Genomic DNA, 22,275 nt, shown 5'->3' with positions numbered 1-22,275 from the left:
TAGCTATACTATTATGGACAAACATCTTAAACTCTTCTAACTCCAATTTCATCTGTAATACTGGAATAATTAAAATTGTGGCACCTATATCACAACACACAGTGAAAAACATATGGTAAGTATTCCTCAAACCTTAGAGGGCCAGCATAAATAATTATAGCTACTGCTGCTGCTACTACTCCTGCTGCTGTTGCTGCTACTACTGTCACTACTGCTGCTACTACTGCTACTAAAACAACTACTACCATTACTCATCTTATTCTTTTCATCTTTTTCAACAAAACTTAGAGAGAAACAATCCTGAGACAAGTCATTATTTTCTTATTATTCTTCTATCCTATAGTTCTGATAATTACTATGCAAGTGAACAATTATTACTTGATAATAGTTGATAATAACAAAGCCAATGATGAAAGTGCCAGATATAACAGAGAGAATAACGAGAATGGTATGGAAGTGTTTATACTATAAATGCTTTACAGAGAATACATAAACCATAATTGGACTATATTTGGAGGGTTAGCTGGTATGCTCAAGTCTCTGTGCTCTGTAATGCCTTCTGTTCAGAAAGATGGGCTCAGTCCTGCATCTGAGGAGTGGTAATGTTTTTTGCTAGCAATCTGCACAGTCATGAAACTCACTAAAGACCTCATCAAACCCCCCTACTTTGCAGTTAGTTTAAAAACTAACTCTTGCCATAACTGTTCTCATATTACTGTCGGGTCAGGCAAGTTTTCTAATTTTTTTGTTTAATTCAATTTGCAATTTTCTTATGCTGGATTTCTGATGACCATATAAACAACCATTAATTTTCTACATTCTTCCCTTCCTTTAAAGTTTCTTTGGGGGAGTGGGGGGGAGAGGAGCTTTTTAAGTCTCTAAAATAGAAGCTCTGTTTTGGTCTTTCTATTGATTTAACTCTTGGTATTGCCTTAACCTTTTTACTTTTGCTTTCAATTGCTGATTAAGAAATTCAAGAATTTCTGATATACTTCTAAAATCGTGTTCTATATATTTCTTTTTTTAATGTCTTTAACTGGGTCATTTAGCATTTGAATTTTCTGCTGAGTACATCAATTCATACTGATATGTGATCTTCCAATGTCTTTCTTCAAAAGCATTCTCTACTAGAGCTCATGCCCTGCTGGTGCTTCAAGCATGGAGAGGTTCTTTCAAAGGTTCTTACTGTGTCAAAAGTCGTAACATGTACTATCGTATGCAAATCCTGAAACATTTCTGTCATATATTGTGAAAGAATAAACTGCTTGCGAATTATAGCAAATGACAGCTTTTTAAAAATTACTCTTTTAGTATAATTGATATAGATTTAATAATCAAACTTTAAAAAGACTTTTCAAAATTCCAATTAGAAACTCTTGTTTATAATACCAATATTAATTAATTATAACAATAGCTAACAATTATGTAGCACTTCAAAGTTTCAAAAGTATTTTACAAATATCTCATTTTATCGGAACAATCATGGGAAATAGTTGCTATTATTATTCCCATTCTACAGATGAGAAAACTAAGGTGACAGAGGTTAAGTGACTTGCCTAGGCTCACACAGCTAATGCCAGAGTCTAAATTTGAACTTGGGTCTTCATGATTCTAAATCTGATGCTCTATCCATTGTGCCATCTAACTTCAATTTATGCAGATGATTCCCAAAACTATATCCTTTCCGTGTCTTTCTGCCGAGCCACTGTCACACATCAATAACTCGAAATGTTAAAAAAAAAAAAAACCTCATTATCATTCTTAAAAATCTCTCCAATTTGAACTTCCTCATTATTATGTATACTATCACCATCCTCCCAATCTCCCAGGTTCATAAATTATAATTTATGAATAATTTATGAATTATCTTCAACTTCTTACTCTTATCTCCAGTTCAGACCCTCATCACTGTCTCCTAGACTGTCAACTTCTGCAGAAGACATTTTCTTGTCCTCCAAGCTTCCCTCTCAGTTTGCCTACATATACTCTGTAAATATTCTCTATGTCAAGTTAATTACATATGTTGCCCCACTAAAACATAAATTCCTTCTTTGCCTTGCTTTATCATTTGACACAATGCTTGGAACATAGTGTCTAACAAATGTTTGTAGACTGACCTGCTAAGTTCCTTTTCTCTCTTTCACTTTTAAATATAGTAGTTTTAAATGATAAAACACCATTATTTTAAAATATAAATTAAGAAAAAATATTGAATGTCAACTGCATATCTAGTTATTTACTGATGTTTCTGAACCAACAAAAAACAAGCCCATTCATTAAACAAATGCTTTTTTAAAATATATAATTTAAGATAAAAAATAAAATCACGTCTATAAAAAAGAATAAATGTCCAGGCACCTGCAAAAACAATTCCAACTCTTTTCCCTTTTGAAACCAACAGTTAATAAGAATGATTTGTTTCTTTTTATGCCAGATTCCAGCTGCTTCACTATGTTTAAAACTGACTTCAAAGTTTAAACAACTGTCCTATCCCAACAATAACCTCCCCCAGATGGAATTATACCAAGTACTCTCCTCAAAGTCCTGAATACCACACCTGCAGCCTTTTAATTCAACACTTTTATACTTACAAAAAGAAAATGATATTTCTTTTTCTCTTCCCTGTTTTGTGTATTTTTTGAAGAATACAGTAAAACATACAAAGGGAAGCTTACACCTGGACTGTGTTTACAGACTTTTTCTACAGAAAGAAAAACGTGGTAGTTGAATCCCTTATTATACTAATGATCAAGAGAGAGAAAATATAATAGAGGAAATGAAACCATCTGAATAACATGAGTTGGAATAATCTTTTCTAGCTATCTCTTACCTGCAAATAAAGAAGTAAGGTAACTATTAGGTTCAATACGGGTCCGGTCCATGTCTCCTTGTGACTCTATTTAAAATAAAAATGATTATGACCATGAGTATAATGTATTTAGAAGAGACAAATCATTAAATATAAAAATAAGCATAATTTATGTTGATTTTTAAAACTCTGATAATTATGACTTCTAAAAAAAGGTAAATAAATAACCTATAAATAATTTAAATGATAAGCGAGTAAATCATTGTGACTAATTTTTCTTCAAAAAGGAATGCAAAAGACAGAAATTGCAATTTATACTAAAAAACAATACTGTTTAGGCAACAGTTTTCCTAAGACCCCTCTCTCAAATGCTTATGGTTTCATTGAAATATCTAGTAGTTAAAGTGTTGCCAGAGTACATTTCCCAAGATAATTTATCCATAAGTACCAAAAGAAATTGTCAAGGAAAATAGAAAAAGAAATAAAATTTAATTAATCTGTGCCTAGAAAAGTATTATAACATAGTGAAGAGAAAGATGGAACACCTGGCTTCATGTCCTGTCTTGGAAAGAGTGACTCCAAATCCCTGGGCAAGTGGACCTGGCAAAGAAAGGGCTGATTTTCATTAAAAGAAGTTCTTCACAGGGTATTCCCTATACTGACAAAATTATAGATCAAGTGAAAAAAAATTCTAAATCTGTATTTTATCAACTTTCAAATTTAGGGAAGGTAAACACTCAAAATTCCCATCTTATAGTTTTGGAAAGAGGTAAGAATCTAATGCAGAAAATTTAAAGGATCTCCAAACAAGACTATATTCTGAGCCTGCAATTCTATGTTCTAACTTTGTTGAACATATAACTATATAAAAATACTCTAAAATATATATAGAACATATGCTTTTTGAAGACAGGGATTATCTTTATTTTTATATCTCCCAGAGCCTAGTACAACACCACAGAGAAGTTTAACAATTTTTTTCCCTGAGACAATTGGGGTTAAGTGACTTGCCCAGTATCACACAGCTAGAAAGTGTTAAGTATCTGAGACCAGATTTGAATTCAGGTCCTCCTGACTTCAGGGCTGGTATTCTATCCACTGTGCCACTTAGCTGCCACCCCCCAAAGTTTTATAATTAAAAAAAATAATAATAATCAGTAAATGTAAGAAGTCTCTCTCTTAATAATGGTTTATGATATTGCATAAACACTTTTTATATCTACTAGGAATTAAATAAAATCAAAACTCAAATAAATTCAAAAATTAATTTCACAAAGAAATCAAGCAAGTTTTAGATAAAATATCTTGTCATTCTCTTAATACAATAGTAATATTACAATATTAATTAATACAGCATCACCTGGCTTATTAAAAAAGTATAAGACGGTCTTATTACAAAGCAATTTAAATTTAATAGTACTCAATTATTAAATGTTTTATTTTTAAAGTGAAAGTAGCATAATAAAAAAATGAAATGTCTATAATCCTATGAAGAAAATTAATCTTAAAAAAGAAAGCTGTTTCAAGCCTTAAGAGTTTTAAAGAAACTATTATTTTACAGGAAGCTACACTTCCCTGGTACCTTGGGCAAAGGTAAGAGATCATGGGTATGTAATATTGAATATACTATCAAACATAATTGATACATTGGTTAGTGTTACTGAACTGCTCATTGAGAAAAGGGAGAGGAAAGTGAAACATTAAGAATAATATAAAAAATTTTTAAACTATCAATGCAAGTAAAACTTTTTTAAAAAGCTATATAAAATCAAGTGTGCCATTAATATCTGTGTAAACAAAAATAATATATAGTTCATAGATAATTTGCAAACAATATATTAGAGTGAAACAAGCAAATCTCAAATTAGTGAAATCCTTATATATGTGTTATGATTCCAATGACATATTTCAACACTAGAAACTATTTCCAATTCACAAACATCAGATCTAGAGATAATACATAGAGAAAACTACACATCTTGAAGTCTCCCTCTTTTCTATTTTTCACTTTACACTTATGTGAAAAAAATGTACATATAAACATGTCCCAGCCTTCTTGATTCAATGGTGAGCCGTTTATTTGGCAATAAGAACAGGAAATAAATAGCAAGGCATAGTAAGCCTTATGGTCAGGATCATGTGGGTTCAAAAGTAGGCTCTGATTCATATCGGCAGGGAAACTAACTCTGTAAAGATCATTTAACTTCTTGCGACACAACCAGGCAACTGTCTAAGGGCTACAACCTAGAGAACAGTTGTAGATCTGCATGAGTAGAGGGGAGCTTTCTAGACAGTTGAAATTACAGATCCAGTAAAAATAATAATGTGGTTGACCTTTTTAGAAATTTTTTTAGTATAAGCCAAGAATTCAGAGACACATGTATGAAACTGAGTGGGGGAAAATGCAATGTGTTTAAAGATCTGGCATAATTAATTTGTATTCACAGGTCAAAGATTATGTACCAACTACTTGTAACAGATGCTTGGAGGGAGGTGAGGGTGGACTATAATACAAAGAAGCAAAATACATAGTTGGATGGTTAGAATCAAGCACTCACAGAGATAAAACGGACAGTAAAAGATCAACAATAATTAGCAAATTAAAAGAAGCTTTCAGCATTAATTCTTGAATGGGGAAAATAACTTTTTTATAAAAAATCTTTCTAGAATGTGTATGTGTAGGGGTGGAAGTGGGTGTATGTATATGTATGTGTATGATTATATTTACATATGTATACACAAATATATCCTTTTATTAATTATAGCCTGCTGGGAGTAAGTGGGGAGGAATGAAAGGGGAAAAAAAGTAATAAAGTAAAAAAGGTACATAACAGAGAACAAAAGAACACTTTACAAGGAAGTAAAGATGGACTTATATATCTGTATCTATATACATTTATATTTGTATATACTTTCTTGAACTAGCAATTTGTTCTTATATAGTTCGAATTCTCTCTGATATTATGCTGGACACATGAAAATATTCTTTTCTTTTGTATTCCTTTGTGTTTTTCTTTTTTTATTCTGTTTTTTTAGATAAAATAATTTTTTTAAAAAAGTAAATACGTTGTTACATAACTTCATTCTCTTTTATTAGGTGACTAAGTTTTTTTTTTTTTAAATATATCTCTGTAATTCAGCTTGCAAAATTTACCTACCATTTTCTTCCATATATTTGGGTGAGCAAACATTTTCACTTTATTCTTGTTTTAAATTTAAAAAAAAAAAGAATTCTCTAAAAAAAAAATCTTTCTAGCTTAACAAACTCTACTAAGTATGAAAATTTTTTTTTACATAAAAGAAAGAGGACTGCATATGAAATCTTGAATCTCAACTAGACAGAGGTTGGCTTTTTAAAGTATTAAACCTAACAATAGTTTCAACACTGCCCTGCAACTTTCTCTCCTTTTCTGTTCTCTATCTAAAATTTTAAATGCTTAAATGATGCTCTTTTTTTGGTATCACTTTTACTTTTCATAAATCTTCAACTTTACCACTCCTTCCAAAAAAAGTTTTTCCTCACAACAAGTATTTTAAGTGAAACAGATTACTACACAGGCTGTATCTAAAAATGAATTTCTCATTCTGAACTAGCACTTCACCTTTCTGCCAATAAATGGGAAGCTCAATTCAAGCTTTCTTTTGACATGATATATCTTCTGGTATTGTCAATGGTCATTTGAATAATTAAAATTTTAAAATCTTTGATGAATGGTTTTTGCTTTGTTTTGTTGTTGTTGTTGTTGTTTTAATGTAGTAATCACTGTGACATAAATTGTGCAAGGGAGACTCTGAAACTGTGTCCCCTTTAATCTGTAAAAGAAGGGTGATTCCAGGTCTCAAGCTCTCTCAGACAACACCCAGTTAAGTGATTTTATTCAATTGGAGATCTCAGCCTGATAGTCCTATTGAATAGCTCAAACTCCCAAGATAAGTAATTTCTTTTCAATTGGAGATCTAGGCCTGAGACATTGTCAACAATTGAGTGAATCTCATTCAATTTGAATTGAAGCCCAAGCCTCAGATGGCTAATAAAAGACAACTCTGATCTCCGAATCTTTGCAGAAGTCCAAAACAGGATTATGCCCTGCCAGGACTTTTGCCCACTGGTTAAGATATTGTCTTCTCAGTGCCAATAAATCCCTTTTTGTCACACAGATTCCGGTTTTTGCATAGGACCTGTGCCTCCGACCAGAGGGGATTTCCCACCCTAATTCTCGAACCTCTTCATGACCATTAACCTCATCATTTGCACCGGGAATCCCTGAGAATCTGGACAAGGTAAAGCCTTTTCTTTTTTTTATGAGTGTCCTATAGCTAGGACACTCACATGCCTAGGAAGATTTGAGTCTTTGAAGCTCCAAGCTCAGACAGAATTCTATCTCAGGGACGCCTGAAATGAATTCCTGCATTCTCTGACAAAAAGTCCCCTTGCTCAGGGAGCATTTTGTCATCTCTACATCTCTATAGATATCTAGAGAAGGACAAGGCGCTTTAGAATCGGGGAAACTAAGGCTTGTGGCAAAATGGGACAAAACACTTCCATTTTTAAGGATCCTTCCTTAGGAAACCTCTTGAAAAACAGAGACAAATTTGGCTTGAAAGATCTCAAACCTAAAAAGTTTAAATTAAAACAGCACTGCAGGATGCTGCTTAAATTTCCTGGAAGGAAATCAAACTCCCTCCTTCCAGCTCTTCTAGGGACACAGAATCCCTCCTCTACATCTCAATGCAGTCCTTATCAGGAGACTTCTGAATCCTAGAACAGGACCTTATGTCTGGTAATATCTCTTTAATTCTATCTCCCTCACCTGAACCAGATCCTGAGACTCCCAGCATTTTTTTTCCTCTTCTGCTCCTGGGAGAAGCAGCAGACTTTCAGGGAGAGACATTTGGAGCAGAAGTGTCTCTTTCAATGTTAAATCTCTCCCAGACTAAGGAAGAACCTGGCCATTACTCTGAGGACCCCACCTAGTTTTTGAAGGGTCCAAGGCCAATGCCCTCCTTGATCTTTCCTGGAGAGATGTTAATCTTAAATAATTTGCCCCAGATATACAGAGGAAGCTCCAGAAGTCAGTTTGGGGCCCTTAAGTTTCTCCCACTCCGCTGTTAAAAACAGCTGGAGGAGTTTTTAATGATAGGGATCAAAATGCAGCAGAGGAGAGACTCCACAGAATTAAAGCGAGATTTGGAGAACAGTCCCTACTCTTAGCTGCTGACATTTCCAGGAACCATAGTGGTTTGTGCTTTAGGTTCACAGAAACTGTCTGAGGAAACCCTCAGTTCTTGTCCTGAGTTCAAGCAGGAGGAGCACTGGAAGGGAGACTGCCTACAGGGGATGAGCTGCTCCCCAATGCCCTGCCCTTTGGCAGGAGTTTGGAACTTGGTCAAGCTCCCCTTCACTCCACTACAACAGTAGATCCCTGACTATCCCTGGATGTGGCTGGTAAGATAACTGAATTTCTCTTTGCTATGGGAGGGGCTTCTCCTTCACTCTTGTTCTGGCACTCTGGTCTCACTTACCCCTCCCCCCATAGAGTGGAGATTGAAGGGGAATTTAAGAACTGTCTTGAGACTTTTCCTTTGCCTTGACAACTTGGTGACCTGTCATTTAAATGCTCATTTCTTATTATTCCCTCCTATCCAGCTCCCTTTATTGAGGCATGATTTAATGGTGAAATTGGAGGCTCAATTTTCTTTTCTCAGATCTCCAGATGACCTTTTTGTACTGCTCCCAAAGCTCTACTATATTTCCTCCAAAATCTGGGAGAAAATAGATTTCACCGCTTCAGCCTTAGCCAGGATTGAGAGATTTCTTAAGCACAAACTTTTAGCTACATTGTTAAGAGATTTGGAGCCACTTTACAGCCTTCTTATCTTGCTCTGCAGTCCTGAAAGGCAGGGCCACACCCAGAGCCATCCCAGACTGGTCCTCTACTTCTCAATAAAACTGGATTCAGTCTCCCTAGGATGGCCCTCCTGCCTCAGAACAGTGGCTACCACAGCCCTTTTAATTGAAGAGGCCTCAAAACTAACTTTGGGACAGCCATTAGCGGTTCTAAGCCACTACTGGATTCAGAGCATTTTAGAAGTCAAGGGCATCGGTGGCTTGCAAGGGCTTACTAGTTATCAGGCTCTCCTGCTAGACACCCCCTTCCTACAGTTCACAGAAAAGAAAAAGAAAAAAAAAACCCTTGCAGAAGGAAAGGGGTACATTCTTTCTCCTTCTGGCTGGTTTCAAAAACCTTCAAACCAACTCAATCCTAGAAGCAAGTCAGTGGAAACTGATCTTTGGTCTTCAGCATGCTACACACCTAGGAAGAAATGCTCTCCAATCTCTGGTGAAACACATTTTCACTGATCACTGGTCACAAGCTAGGAGAAACAATCAGGCAGGTCTGCCAGGTCTGCCCAATTTGTGCCCAAGGAAATCCTGAAGGAGCTGTTAGACCTCCTCCTCTCCTGAAACCCATTCAGAGAAGGGGCACATGCCCAGGGGAAGATTGGCAAACAGACTTTATGCAAATGCCCCCTTGCAGGGGGTTTCAAACTGCTTTCAGTTTTGTTAACACCTTTACTAACTGGGTAGAAGTTTTTCCCTGCAGTTCTGAAAAGGCTCTGGAGGTATCAAGACTCTTGCTAAGCCTGATCAGCTCCTTGCAGGTTTTACTTGTAAGAACACACTGGAGAAAGAAGGGTAAAATTATCTGTGTCCTTCTTTCTCTCACTCTTACTCTTCTACCTAACTCTTCCCACTCTAAGGATGAGAACTTTGCTACTAGCATTTTCTCTTGATGTCCCTGCCAGTCCCTTTCAGCTAAGGAGCTCTGTGGGCAGTGGGGGCATTCAGCATTGTTGGGTGGGCTATCAGCAACCTTAAAGCAGCCCTGATGCATTTTTTTGCAAAGGCCCATTCCCAAATACCACCATTTCCACCCTGGATGACACCCCACTTTTAATCTGCTCCTGAGATTTGTTTCCTCTAGGCTTCAAGGTACAAATTTTCAACTGCTCCTTCAGCTTGGAGATCATGGGATAACTGACTGGGACACACAATACCCCTTAGATGCTGCTGCTGCTGCTGTCTTCAGATCTCATACTTCCCTTCCTGGCCTGAACCCCCAATGAAAATAGGGATAGCTCTATGACTCTTGTAAGCTTAAAGTAATTACAGAAGCTGAAACCTGCGTCATTACCCCAAATAAATTTGGGGGACTGCTTGGATTGTGTAAGGGGGGGGAATGACATAAACTGAGATTTTTTGGGAGGCCCTGGATGTAAACTGTGTTCTCTTCAGGGGGACTCATAGACCGTGGGAAAAGGCTGTAAACTCCCAGGTAAGTGGTTTCATTCAATTGGAGATTTTGGCTAATTACCCTCCATTGAATTGCCACAAACAACTCTCAATGGCTTAAACTCCCACTTAAATAATCTCATTCAGTTTTAAATTGAATTGAAAATCAGTCTCTCTGGAGTTGGTCGTGTCTTGGCCAAAGATCAAAATAAATCCCAATATATCTACGGCTACATGTCCAGATATTTTTGCAGACATCTTAATAGACCATGCCCACTGGCAATTAAAAGGGCTGTGGTAGCCACTGTTCTGAGGCAGGAGGGCCATCCTAGGGAGACTGAATCCAGTTTCATTGAGAAGTAGAGGACCAGTCTGGGATGGCTCTGGGTGTGGCCCTGCCTTTCAGGACTGCAGAGCAAGATAAGAAGGCAGTAAAGAGGCTCCAAATCTCTTAACAATGTAGCTAAAAGTTTGTGCTTAAGAAATCTCTCAATCCTGGCTAAGGCTGGAGCGGAGAAATCTATTTTCTCCCAGAGAGAAGATATTCTCTCCTCAGTATTAAACCTTTGCTATCTTCCTAACAGGACCTTTTGCCCACTAAGAAGTCTGTCTTCCTAGCAAAGCTGGCTTCTCAGTGCCAATAAATCCCTTTTTGCCATGCAAATTTCAGGTTTGCAAATTTTTCTCATAGGACCTGCTCTGACCAGAGGGGATTTCCAATTCTCACACCTCATCACAACTACCACTAACTTCATCATTTGTACCTCATCAATTGCAAAAGTTGTTCTGGCCCAGCTCATTCCATTCTGCAACAGTTCATACAAGTCTTCCCAGGTTTCTCTAAGTCTATTACCTTTTGTTGTTTCTTAAAATGCAATAATATATATATTCATATACATATGCATATATATACTATATATGTGTATGTATATATATGTCATATACTATGTTGCATATGTTATAAATATATGCATATATATATGGTGTATATACTATGTTATACTATATATGCTAATGCACACACACACACACATCTCCCCCATAATTTGCTTAGCAATTCCATCTGGTTCTTTTCCTTGCTTCTTTTATCTCTTCAAAGTATATGTATCTCTGTGGTATCTCTGGCTCCAAGAGAATGTATGTTTTAGTGACTTTGGAGGTATAACTCCAAAATGTTTTCTGGAATGATTAGATCAAAGCACATTAATGCCCATCACAAATTCTCAAACAACTTTATATCATTGTCATCTCTGCCAATCTGATACATATTAAGTGAAAGTAGAGTTGTTTTATTTCTATTATTAACGATTTGTTAGTATTTTTTTCCTATTAGCTGTTATTTCCTATTAGTTATATTTCTTCTTTTGAAAACTAACCATTTACTTTTAGGAACTAACTCTAGAGCATATATTTGAATCAATTCTCTATATATCTTTTTCAGAAGTTTGCTGCAAATATTCTGTTCCAATTATCTACTTTCCTTCTAACTGAATTGATTTGTTTGTAGAAGAAAAAAAAAATCTTCCTATTTTTTATAATGCCTGTTTTATCTCCTGTAATTTTCTATCCCTGGTTTGATCATGAACTCTTCCCCATTCAGAGTTGTGAAAGGTTTCTTCTTCCCTTTTTCCCTAACCTGCTTATAAGATGGCTTTTTTTATATCTAAGTCATGTATCCATATGAGTTTATCATAATAAGTGTGAAACATTATCTAAACCTAATTTCTACCATTCTGTCTTCCAATTTTACCCAATAATTTTTACTGGACAGTAAGTCTTCACTCCAGTAGCTAGGGTCCTCAGGTTTTTTAACAAATGCTACTATCAGTCAACCAATAAACAAACAATTATGCCAGGTGCTTAGAATACAAAATCAAAAGATGGATTACTCTCTACTTGCTAGTACCTTACATTCTAAAGAGAAGCACATACAAAACGAACATAAGGAGAATAAATACAAAGTTAATTGAAATAGTTTAGGAGGAAGAGTCTAGTAGTTGAGAGAATTAGGAAAGATCTCATAGTTAAGATGGTAGTTGATTCCAGACAAGGGGGACAATTAGAGCAAACGTATTAGATGGAAGATAGAGTGTCATGTCTAAGAAAAAAAAGAAAAGCCAGTTTTGCTAGATTTAATCAATAAACATTTATTAGGTCCCTATGATATACCAGACAACATACTAAGTACTGGAGATATAAAAAGAGGGAAAAAACAGTTGCTGCTCTCAAGGTGTTAATCTATCAGGGAGACAATATGAAAACAAATATATACAAAGCAATCTATATATATATATATATATATATATATATATATATATATACATATATATATATATATATATATATATATATATATATATATATATATACATATATATATATATATATATATATATATATATATATATATAATATAAGCAGGAAATTAAAAAGAGAAAGGCTGGAATAAAGAGGGATTAGGAAAAGGTTCCTGCAGAAGATGGCATTTTAGTTGTTACTTAAAGGAAATCAAGGAAATCAATCATTAGAGAGGAGGCAGGGCATTCAAGGTGTGGGAAACTGCCAGAAAAATGCCCTGAACTGAAATTGTTTTTTTTTGAATAGTCAGGGGCCATCATCACTGAATCAAGAAGTATATATCAGACTGTAAGGTGTAAAGAAGGCTGGAAAGGTAGGAGAGAGCTAGGTAATGAAGAGCTTTGGTCATTGAACAAAGCATTTTGCATCTGCTCCTGAAGGCAACAGCCATTGGAGTTTGGGTTGGGACAGGAGATGGATTGGGGGAAGGGTAGGAAGGAGGAGGGCAGAGAACATAATCAGATCTGCATTTTAGGCTGAATGGAGGATAGACAACAATGGTAAGATATTTGAGGCAAGCAGTTCCACCAACAAAAAGATGCTCTACAAACAAGAATGTAAAAGACAATAAAGTTGGAAAAATTGGTTAGAGAGGTCAAGTATTCGAGATTTTAAAAGCAAAATAAAGAAATTTAACTTTTTATCCTAGAGAAAACAGGAAACCATTAAAATTTACTAAGTAGGGAAAAGATATGGTGAGATTTATGCTTAAGGAAAATCATTTTGGTAATAGCATGAAGGATGGAGTGAAGTAGAGAGATATTTGAAGTGGTGAAATCGAGTTGGAGGTTTCATCATCAATCATCAAATGCAATCATCAAAAATGTAGATAGAGGCAGAAAGGCAAAGTGTGGTGTGGATATGTAGGGTGAATACAGATGGGCAGTTGAAAATCTTAAGTCAATCTTAAGAACCTTGGAGCAACAAAAGAATGGTAACTCCACACATGGAAAGAGAAATTTGGAAGGGCAGGTTTGGGGGAAAAAACAAAATCCATTTTAAATGTTTTTAATTTGAGATATCTTAAGGATATATAAATTGAAATGTTCAACAGGCAACTAGTGATGCAGGAATGAAGCTCAGGAGAGAGACTAGAGTTAGATATACAAATGTGTTGGGCATGGAGAGGATAATTAAATCCATGATGAGAATGATTGATCCAGGCAAAGTACCCTGTTCCAAGATAAAGCAACTAGTAAAAAGTTATAGCAAGTATTTGGAAAAAATTAATAAAATGATTTATCCAGGGAATTATCCAATGACCCAGAATGATACTCTAACATGAATATTAATAGGCTGAGCACTTGTTCTTGCATGTGACCCTTTACATCATGCCCAAAAAGGCATGGTGAATTAAACAGCTATCTTCTATGGAGGGGAGGATAACAAAATACTGAAGGGAAACTTATTTTTCCTACCTCTACTGAAATATATGCAGATAATCAATATTTAAATATCTAGTTCAAATGTATTTAAATTTTCCAGATTTCTTTTGACTCCTGTATTTTAGTTTCATTATTTCTGCTTAGCTCTGAGCTATTCATCAGAAATACTTGAAAATTCTGTAGTCAATTGAAAGTTCATTTCCCCCATTTGGATTGTACTCAATCTTGCAGATTAGGCCATTATAAATTGCAATTCTTAATTTTTTTTTCCTTTTGGAAAATTTCTTCCAAGATTTTTTCTTTATACTATGTTTGAGGCAGCTAGATGGCATCATGGATGAAAGAAGGAAGACAAGTTCAGATTCCACTGGAGCTATTTACAATCTGTGTGACCATAAGCAATTTACTTCACACACACCCTCTTCCCTACCATCATTTGTTCAGAATCCACAATTAACAACTATTATTTATAGTTCTTTGTTATACAAATATTTTTGTACATATGGGTCTTTTCCCACTCTCTGATTTTTTTTTTTTTTTTTTTTGCCATTGATTTATAATAGAATTATTACTGGGTCAAAAAGATGCAAACACTACTTATTTAGGTACAGTTCCAAATTGCTCCCCAGAATGGTTAAATGAATTCATAGCTCTACCAAAAGGTCATTAGGGTGATTTAGTGTAAAATCCTGTAATTTTTTTTTTGCCATCCTTGCAAATAGGCGTGAGGTGTTTGTGTTTTCTTATTAGCAAAAGAACATTTTTTCATTTAATAGTTGACAGCAATGGATTTCTTTTGAGGATTTTTTTTTTGATTGCCTGATCATATTATTTGGCTTCCCCCCCCCCCCCACTGGGGAAAGGCTCTTGTTCTCCTATACATCTTATTTATAAGATCTTCCAAGAAATTTACTACAATTTACTCCAATGATTCTTTTGGAAATAGGTACTTCATGTTATTCCATTTTTTCAATCTTTTGGCTTTGTTCTTTTTCTATCCCTTGGAGACACTAAATTCTGTTTGTTCTGTTCTGTTTTTAAGGGCATGCACTACCTAAGCAAGATTTTCTATTTTCTGGCCCATGTTCTCCTTTCAATTCTCACCTTCTTCCCACCCCACTCCCATGTTCCAGTCTTAAATTTCATCTCTTTTTCTTCTTCTTCTTCTTCAGGCATTCCTGAAGTCCATAAAGCAAAAATTTTTTTTTCCCCTCTGAGACTATGTTTGCAGTTTTATAGTGTCTCTCTCTTCTTCTTGGTGTACTACTTATTTTTAGCATATAATGTTTTTTCACTGAGTTAGTTTCCTTCTTCTTACTTGTATTTCCTGCCTCAATTTCTAATTTGAGTCTTTGTACAAGGGCTGTGCACTGATTTTCCAAACCCAAGAGTATCAGAAGAGGGTGTTCAAGCCTGTTCCAGATTTCTGAAGTTCCTGATACTAGCTTGCCCTTCCTTCATTGGTTTGTTATGAGAGTGAGGAGATTCTTAACACTCAAGAGTTGTGTGTGTCTGAGTGTGCAGACATGGACTAGAGAAGTCTATTATTTTTCTTTGGATCATTATTCAATCTGGTACCCTTTTCAGGTATTTGTTGGATTTTATGAGGGAGAACTTGGTTCCTTTTGTTATATTAATACCAGAAATCTTCCTCTGCTCCCATGCTTGCAAAATCATACAACTAGTTTTGATATGATCAACAAAAAAATCATGTTATTGTTTCAAATAATCCTTTAGCTGCATAGCAATTTTTTTTTATCCTTTTACTGACTAGCATCTTTTCTGCAAAAGCAGTTTAACAACAATTATATCTTCAGGTTTTTCAGGTCCGTGAGAGATAATTTATCAGGATTTATAAGATCTAAATGTGTTCAACCAATGAGGGCTTTAACCCTCCCCTTCTTTTATTTTGAGACTTCTTCCTTTTCTACTGTCCTTTTTGCTTTAAATAGTTGCTTCAAACAAATACATGTAAATACATATTTTATATGTAAATACATATTTTTGTACCCTTCTATGTGTGTACAAAAACTTGAATTTTGGCAAGTCTCAGGTTATTCTGGGCTTCTTTAACTTGCTATTCTCCTCACAACATAGTCTTTTATATTGTATCAATGTTTTTATATTCATTCTTAGCTAAGTCCCTTTTCTTTCATCTTTTTTACCTGCCCTCTTACATTCATATAACTCCCTTCTATAGTATAGCATTTTGAAAATCTTCAAATTTCTAAGCCCAGAATATTATTGAAAAGAGCACTGGTTTTCTAGTAATAGGACCTGAGCTGTAATCTCTGTTCTGCTGCTCCTTAGATTATCCCTAGATCTCAATTTCTTCATTTCTAAAAATGAAAGGGTTGAAATAAGTAATCCCCAAGGTTTCTGGCTCTAAATTCCATGATCCTTAGAATTTCATTTTTTCAGAGGTGCTATTTCTCTTTACTTTAGCCCTAATCCTAAAATATGTGAAATATGTCTTCCCCCCAAACCCTAGCTATACTTTGACTATATTTGACAATTCTTAATCCTTTTCTTTACACCTAGATCCATTTGCTTTCTGAGTTTGGATTATTTGAGATATTTAAGTAATATGCTGTTAATTAATGTATTTAATGTTTAATATCATAAATATATGTAGACAATATCATCCTGGATAGAAAAAAGTGAAGAAGCCTCTTGGTGAGGGTGAAAGAGGAGAGTGTAAAAAGTTGACTTGAAGCTTTATTTACATATATATATATATGTATGTGTGTGTGTGTGTGTGTGTGTGTGTATATATATATATATATATATATATATAAACAAAAAACTAAGCCCATGGCAACAGGATCCCATTACTTTCTGGCAAATACAGGGATAAGAAATGGAAGCAGTGTCAGACTTTATACTCTTGGGCTGCAACCATAAAGACACTTGCTCTTTAGAAAGAAAGCTATGGCAAATCTGGACAGCACACTAAAAAGCAGAGACATCACTTGGCTAACAAAGTCTATACAGTCAAAATAAGGTTTTTCAAGGAGTAATGTATATCTATGAGAGTTAGATTACAAAGGAAAGCCAAGTACCACAAAACTGATGCTTTTGAATTGTAATGTTGAAAAAGACTTTTGAGGTTCCTTTGGACAATAAGATCAAATCAATCAATACTTAAGATAAATTAATTCAGATTATTGATTGGAAGGTCAAATACTGCAGCTGAAACTTAAATAGTGAGAAAACATGACTCATTGGAAAAGCCCCTGTCATTGGAAAAAACTGAAGACAAATAGGAGAAGGTGACAGTGGAGGATTGTTATGGGCCAGAACTCTGAAACCAATATTCTTACACAGTGTTAACTAAGTGGAATTGATAAGACAATGGTTATCTAGTTTAGCATGGTGATTAATAGTTCTCTAGTTCAGTATGATTGATTTAACCTTATAACAAATAATGGTTCCCTAGTGATATAACTATTGGTTTATACTAAGTATACTATAAATTATCTAATTATAATAGAGTATATAAGCTGGGACAAACCAAGACTGAAATGAGAGACAGATTCATTCCATCGTCCACCTTTTTGGTGGCTGTAGGCTGAAGTGGTGGCTGGCCTCTTGCACTTCCCCCACTGAGACCAAAGCTGGTCTGAAAGGCTCTCCAGAAAGCTGCCCATCCCCAGGCAAGGAGAAATTGGACTTTGACACCTGGCTATTCTCGTGGTGATTACTGAAAAGAAGGCTGGTCCAGAGACCTCCAGAAAACCAACCACAACACTACAGAGGATGAATTGGACAGATAATATTATGGAAGCAATGAACATAAATCTGGACAAATTTCAGGAGATAATGGAGGAGACAAGAGCCTAGTTTGCTATGGTCCATGAAGTTACAACGTGTCAGATGTAATTGAATGATTAGAAACAATGTTTTATAAATTGTCCTCTATTTCTGTTGAATTCTCACTTGTATTGGTAAATAAATCTATGAAGTAGGTTTTGATAATTCTTATTTCCTTTATTATAAGCTCCTGGAGGATAGGGATTAACTTTCTTTTTGCTTCTATTCATCTCCCTCATATTAGCATGGGGCCTGGCACAGAATAAGTACTTAATAAATGCATGATTATTGACTGACTTATAACTTCAGCATTATGAAAAGTATGACATCTTCAATACCTTCTGACATTCAAGTCACCTCTTTCTCAGTAAAACAATAGTGCCAAACTAAAAAATGAGTCAAAGATCTCTGTGGACAGCATATTGACTTAAATTTTGAAATATGTCATCTATATTTTAGTGTATTTTAATTTATTTGTTAAATATTTTCCAGTTAACACTAAAATCTGATTCCAGCAGCATATATTGCCCAAGTAATATTTCTGGCATGAAATAATCATTTTCATAGCTACCTGTATACTTTAGTAACTCTTCCATAAATGCTTATTAAACAGCCTAGAAGTATTTCCTATATTCATCCCTTTCATTCAGATTAAAATATAATAGTAACTGCCTACCAACTTCAGAGTAAAGAAAGATATGGAAGGGGAGAGGTCGAAAAATTCAAAATCTTGTAAAAATTAAAGTTAAAAATTTTTTGACATGTAACTGGGGAAAAATAAAATGCTATTTTAAAAAATAAAAATAAAATAACAGTATTATCTGGATTTTCTATGCAGAATTTATTAAAATACTGGGATGATTTAAAGATTGTAGTATCAGAAATGTAAAATTTTCTTATGAGAACCTGGTTTATATAGCATTAAATTGTTGCCCATTTTAAATTTTATCATCAAAATATAGGAAATAGTCTTGTATGTGCTTATTATGTGCAGATTAAATGAAATCACTCCCACAAATACAAGTTAAATTTCCTTCACTAGAGTTGTAAGAGATTTAAATTCAAGCGTTGAAAAAGATTTTCTTAGTTCAAAGAATTAAACAGCAAATGAACAATTTATTCTTAATGACTTTCTAGGTAAAAGTTTCAAAGAAGTATATTTTTCTTAGCTTTTCTTTTCTATTTCCTATAACTCTGGGATAGTTTGTGTTGATAATCATGTTAGAAAAGTCCGCACATGCAAACCAATTTGGCAAAAGGCACTGTTATACTAAGGGAAAAAACAAACAAAATTTAAAAATATAATATGCAGTTGCCAATATGTTTATAAAGCTGACTTTTTAGGAATCCCATTTTCTCTTGTTTTCATGTAATTTCTGTTTTTAATTTAGTAAAGAAAGCTATGATATGTGACCAAGACATTGAGCAAACTATTACAAAAACCCTGGAAATACTTCCAATTTTCTCCTTTTTAGAGCAAAGAGCTCTCTCATTTCTCATTATTTAATCTTTTAACCTGCTTTATAATCAAGTGACCTATTAACTTCAGAATGAGAAAAAAAGTTTAAGTAGAACAGCAAAGCTAAACCAGAAAACCTAATTTTGTCCCACTATATTAAAACACTTCTCAGCAAATAGTCTGATATTCCATTAATATAGTGGAAATTCTTATATTAGTAAAAATATTTCCAGTTTTAGTTCATAGGAAGGGTCATTTATTCCAACTCCATCATTTTACAAATGAGGAAACTTGTTTTTTGCATTCTTATCATACTAACAGATGGCAATGAACACCAAATTACAAAGCTGCTTATGATTTTTTATTTAAAAATTGTGAATATACATTTTATGTGTTTTGAATAGGAATCAACTATGCTTAAATCTTTCAGATAAGAACAATGGCAAGTTGGCCTCCTTGAATTAATCTTAAAAATGAGAAGTCTGGCTTGTTTCAAGATGAAGAAAACAATTTGCCATAAATTATTTTTTTACCAAAATGTTTCTATAAAATTTTCTTTTATGTACATCATATAGTATAAACATTTTATCTGTTATGGACTAAATTCCTGGAGAAGTCTTAAAATGAAATTTTATTGCCAAAAAACCCCTTAAATCCAATTGATGATCTTTATTATATAGTACTTAGTCACCCTAAAAAAAAAAAAAAAAAAAAAAGGTGTTTTTCAGGTTATGAACCTTTTTTTAAAAGGCCATAGTTAAGTGCTAATGATTACTTTGTTATAACAAAATTGTTCTATTCAATGAAGGCAAAAACTCATAATATAAATGAAACATTTCCACTGAAGACCTCATGACTATTGGAATCTGTTTATTTTAAAACAAAGATTAGATTTAAACATAGCTAGATGCATCCATATTATGCTAGGTATTTTTCTTTTAATTAGTTAGCACACTGAATCATTTTGTAAATTTGTCAGTTTCCTGAAATAACTGGGCAACTGGTCTATGTCCTTAGCACTTTACAGGAAGCACCACAAAGTTTCTTTCAATGGCCTATATCCTTGTCATGAAATCAAAAGTTGTATAGATGAATTATAAAGGAGGCTTTAGAAGAATTGTAAATTAGCAATTAATGAATATGAGAATTAGAAATTATAACTTTGTTTAGTCTAAGGAAAAATAATTCTTTAAATCATAGCCACATGGCTGTTTCTTGTTTGTCTCAACTTTGGTTGACTATTATTGTTTTCTGTTAATTCTCTGGGGCTCAGGCCAGACTTTGTTGAATGAGCCAATTGTTTTCCTTTGTGTTGCCCATCAAGTAAGTTCCCATCTGGTTTGTATCAGACTGTTTTCACAGCCAACAACTGCTGCCTTTTCTATATCCTGACACTTAAGGGCCCCATGCTATCAAAGCATTTCTATGATAGCTTGTCTGGCTGGGCCTATACAGCTGTGCCTTACAGCTTGAAATTATTACCCAAAGTAATGGTAACGTAGAACTTGAACTGGCCCTTATTCCCATTGGTGTCATGTTTACAGTGAACAGAATATTTTTTTTCCCGTCCTGAAACTTACTTTTCAACAGAAATTCTTTAATGCTCCTATTCTTGTGTATAAAATGGTCTAGTTCTTATTTTCTAGTGATTTCCAATATGAGAGATCATTTTTCATTCTTATTCAAAAATTAATGTGTATAGCACCAAGGAAGTTAACTGTTTACAATGATGTATTTAATTTGTATGAATAAATCTGGCAAAACCAAAACCTGATGGTTTTGGAAATCCATCCTATAAAATAAATGCATTATTCAAATACTTCTAGTTATGATCACATTATAAAAATTGAGAAATCATTTCAGATATAGAAAGTTTCCAGATAATGGGCTTTCTTTATAACTGCAATTCAGGCTGAAAAGCAGTCAATAAGTAGATTAAATGAAAAATATTTATCAAAAGTTCACTCTACTTTCAGTTCAGTGAGGTATAAAATCTCATTTTTAAGAATGTTACCTGGTAAATGTTTCTCTAAGAGCCTTGCAGTAATCTTGCAAGGAGTAATACTCCTCTGGAGTTAAAAATTGCCTCTATAAAGCTTATGATGCTAAGTGAAATTCAGACTCAAGCAAATGAATAAAAATAAAACTTAAGTATGAGGTTTCTCCATAAATACAGGTCAACATAAACTATTGAGCCTTCACCTTTTAGAGATGTTCACAAGATAACTTAAAATGTTATTAAGATTGTAGCTTTTTTTCCTCCCAAACTGAAAGACTATATGTCAAGAAGTACAAAGTATGATCATAAAATGACTGAAGATCATAATTTCAGTTAATATTTAAATAATATAAGGAAAATAACAAAAGTAAATCACAATATATTAATCAATAAATATTTAGTATATATTAAAAGTAATTAGGGTTTTTAAATGCTTAGTGATTTTTAATCTTATGAAGATTTTTAATTTTATGAAAGTTTAGAAACTAAAAAGGAATACTTCAATAAGTTGGATTTTTAAAAATACTGTATTTTTTAAGGACATTATTTTAACAGTATTTCACAACTATTAAACTAAAAGAAGTATAATGGATATAATTATTAAATAATTTTTGATATGCAAATATGCATATAATATACATACATAATATATACGTGTGTGTACACACATGCACACATGTTCTCAATTCTCAATTAACCTTTTAACTCTGAAACTTTCTCACTAGATACAACCATCAATTTTCTCACTAGATACATACATTCCTGTTCCTACCTGGTGGGGACTATCTTTGTCATAATCCTATTGCACCATACACATGTTGGTATAACTGACACAAAACAAGGAAATTACATATAGGATCTGGCTAAATCATTTTATCTGGATCCTACTGAATCACGTTGTTTAGTTATAAAATGATTACGCAAAACAACACTTTTAAAGTGCTTTGCAAATCTGAAAGCACCATATAAGTACCAACTTTATTATTACTATCATCATCATCATCAATATAATTACTAATGGAAGAACAGTAGATGAAGAATCATGAGAATACAGCTTCTAATTCGGATTCTGCTAATGTTAATGGTTATAATTGTAGGTAGATCATTTATCATTTATCATTCCTCAAGTCTAAAGTAAATTTTCCTCCAAAAAATAAG

General features: G+C 33.9%; 1 protein-coding gene across 5 annotated transcripts in view; it reads right to left on the bottom strand.

The window, feature by feature from the left end:
* KIAA0586 (KIAA0586 ortholog) overlaps positions 1–22,275 on the bottom strand; it is a 147,681-nt gene that overhangs the window by 745 nt on the left and 124,661 nt on the right. For all 5 annotated transcript variants that reach the window (XM_074290227.1, XM_074290226.1, XM_074290223.1 and 2 more), the window contains exon 31: positions 2,831–2,896. In XM_074290227.1, the coding sequence (XP_074146328.1) occupies positions 2,831–2,896 (66 nt within the window). The remainder of the gene's footprint in view (positions 1–2,830; positions 2,897–22,275) is intronic.

This window comes from Sminthopsis crassicaudata, chromosome 2, assembly GCF_048593235.1.
Source record: "Sminthopsis crassicaudata isolate SCR6 chromosome 2, ASM4859323v1, whole genome shotgun sequence".
Classification (NCBI taxonomy): domain Eukaryota; kingdom Metazoa; phylum Chordata; class Mammalia; order Dasyuromorphia; family Dasyuridae; genus Sminthopsis; species Sminthopsis crassicaudata.
Note: the sequence above shows the minus strand (reverse complement) of the source record. Positions and strands in the feature narration are given on the sequence as shown.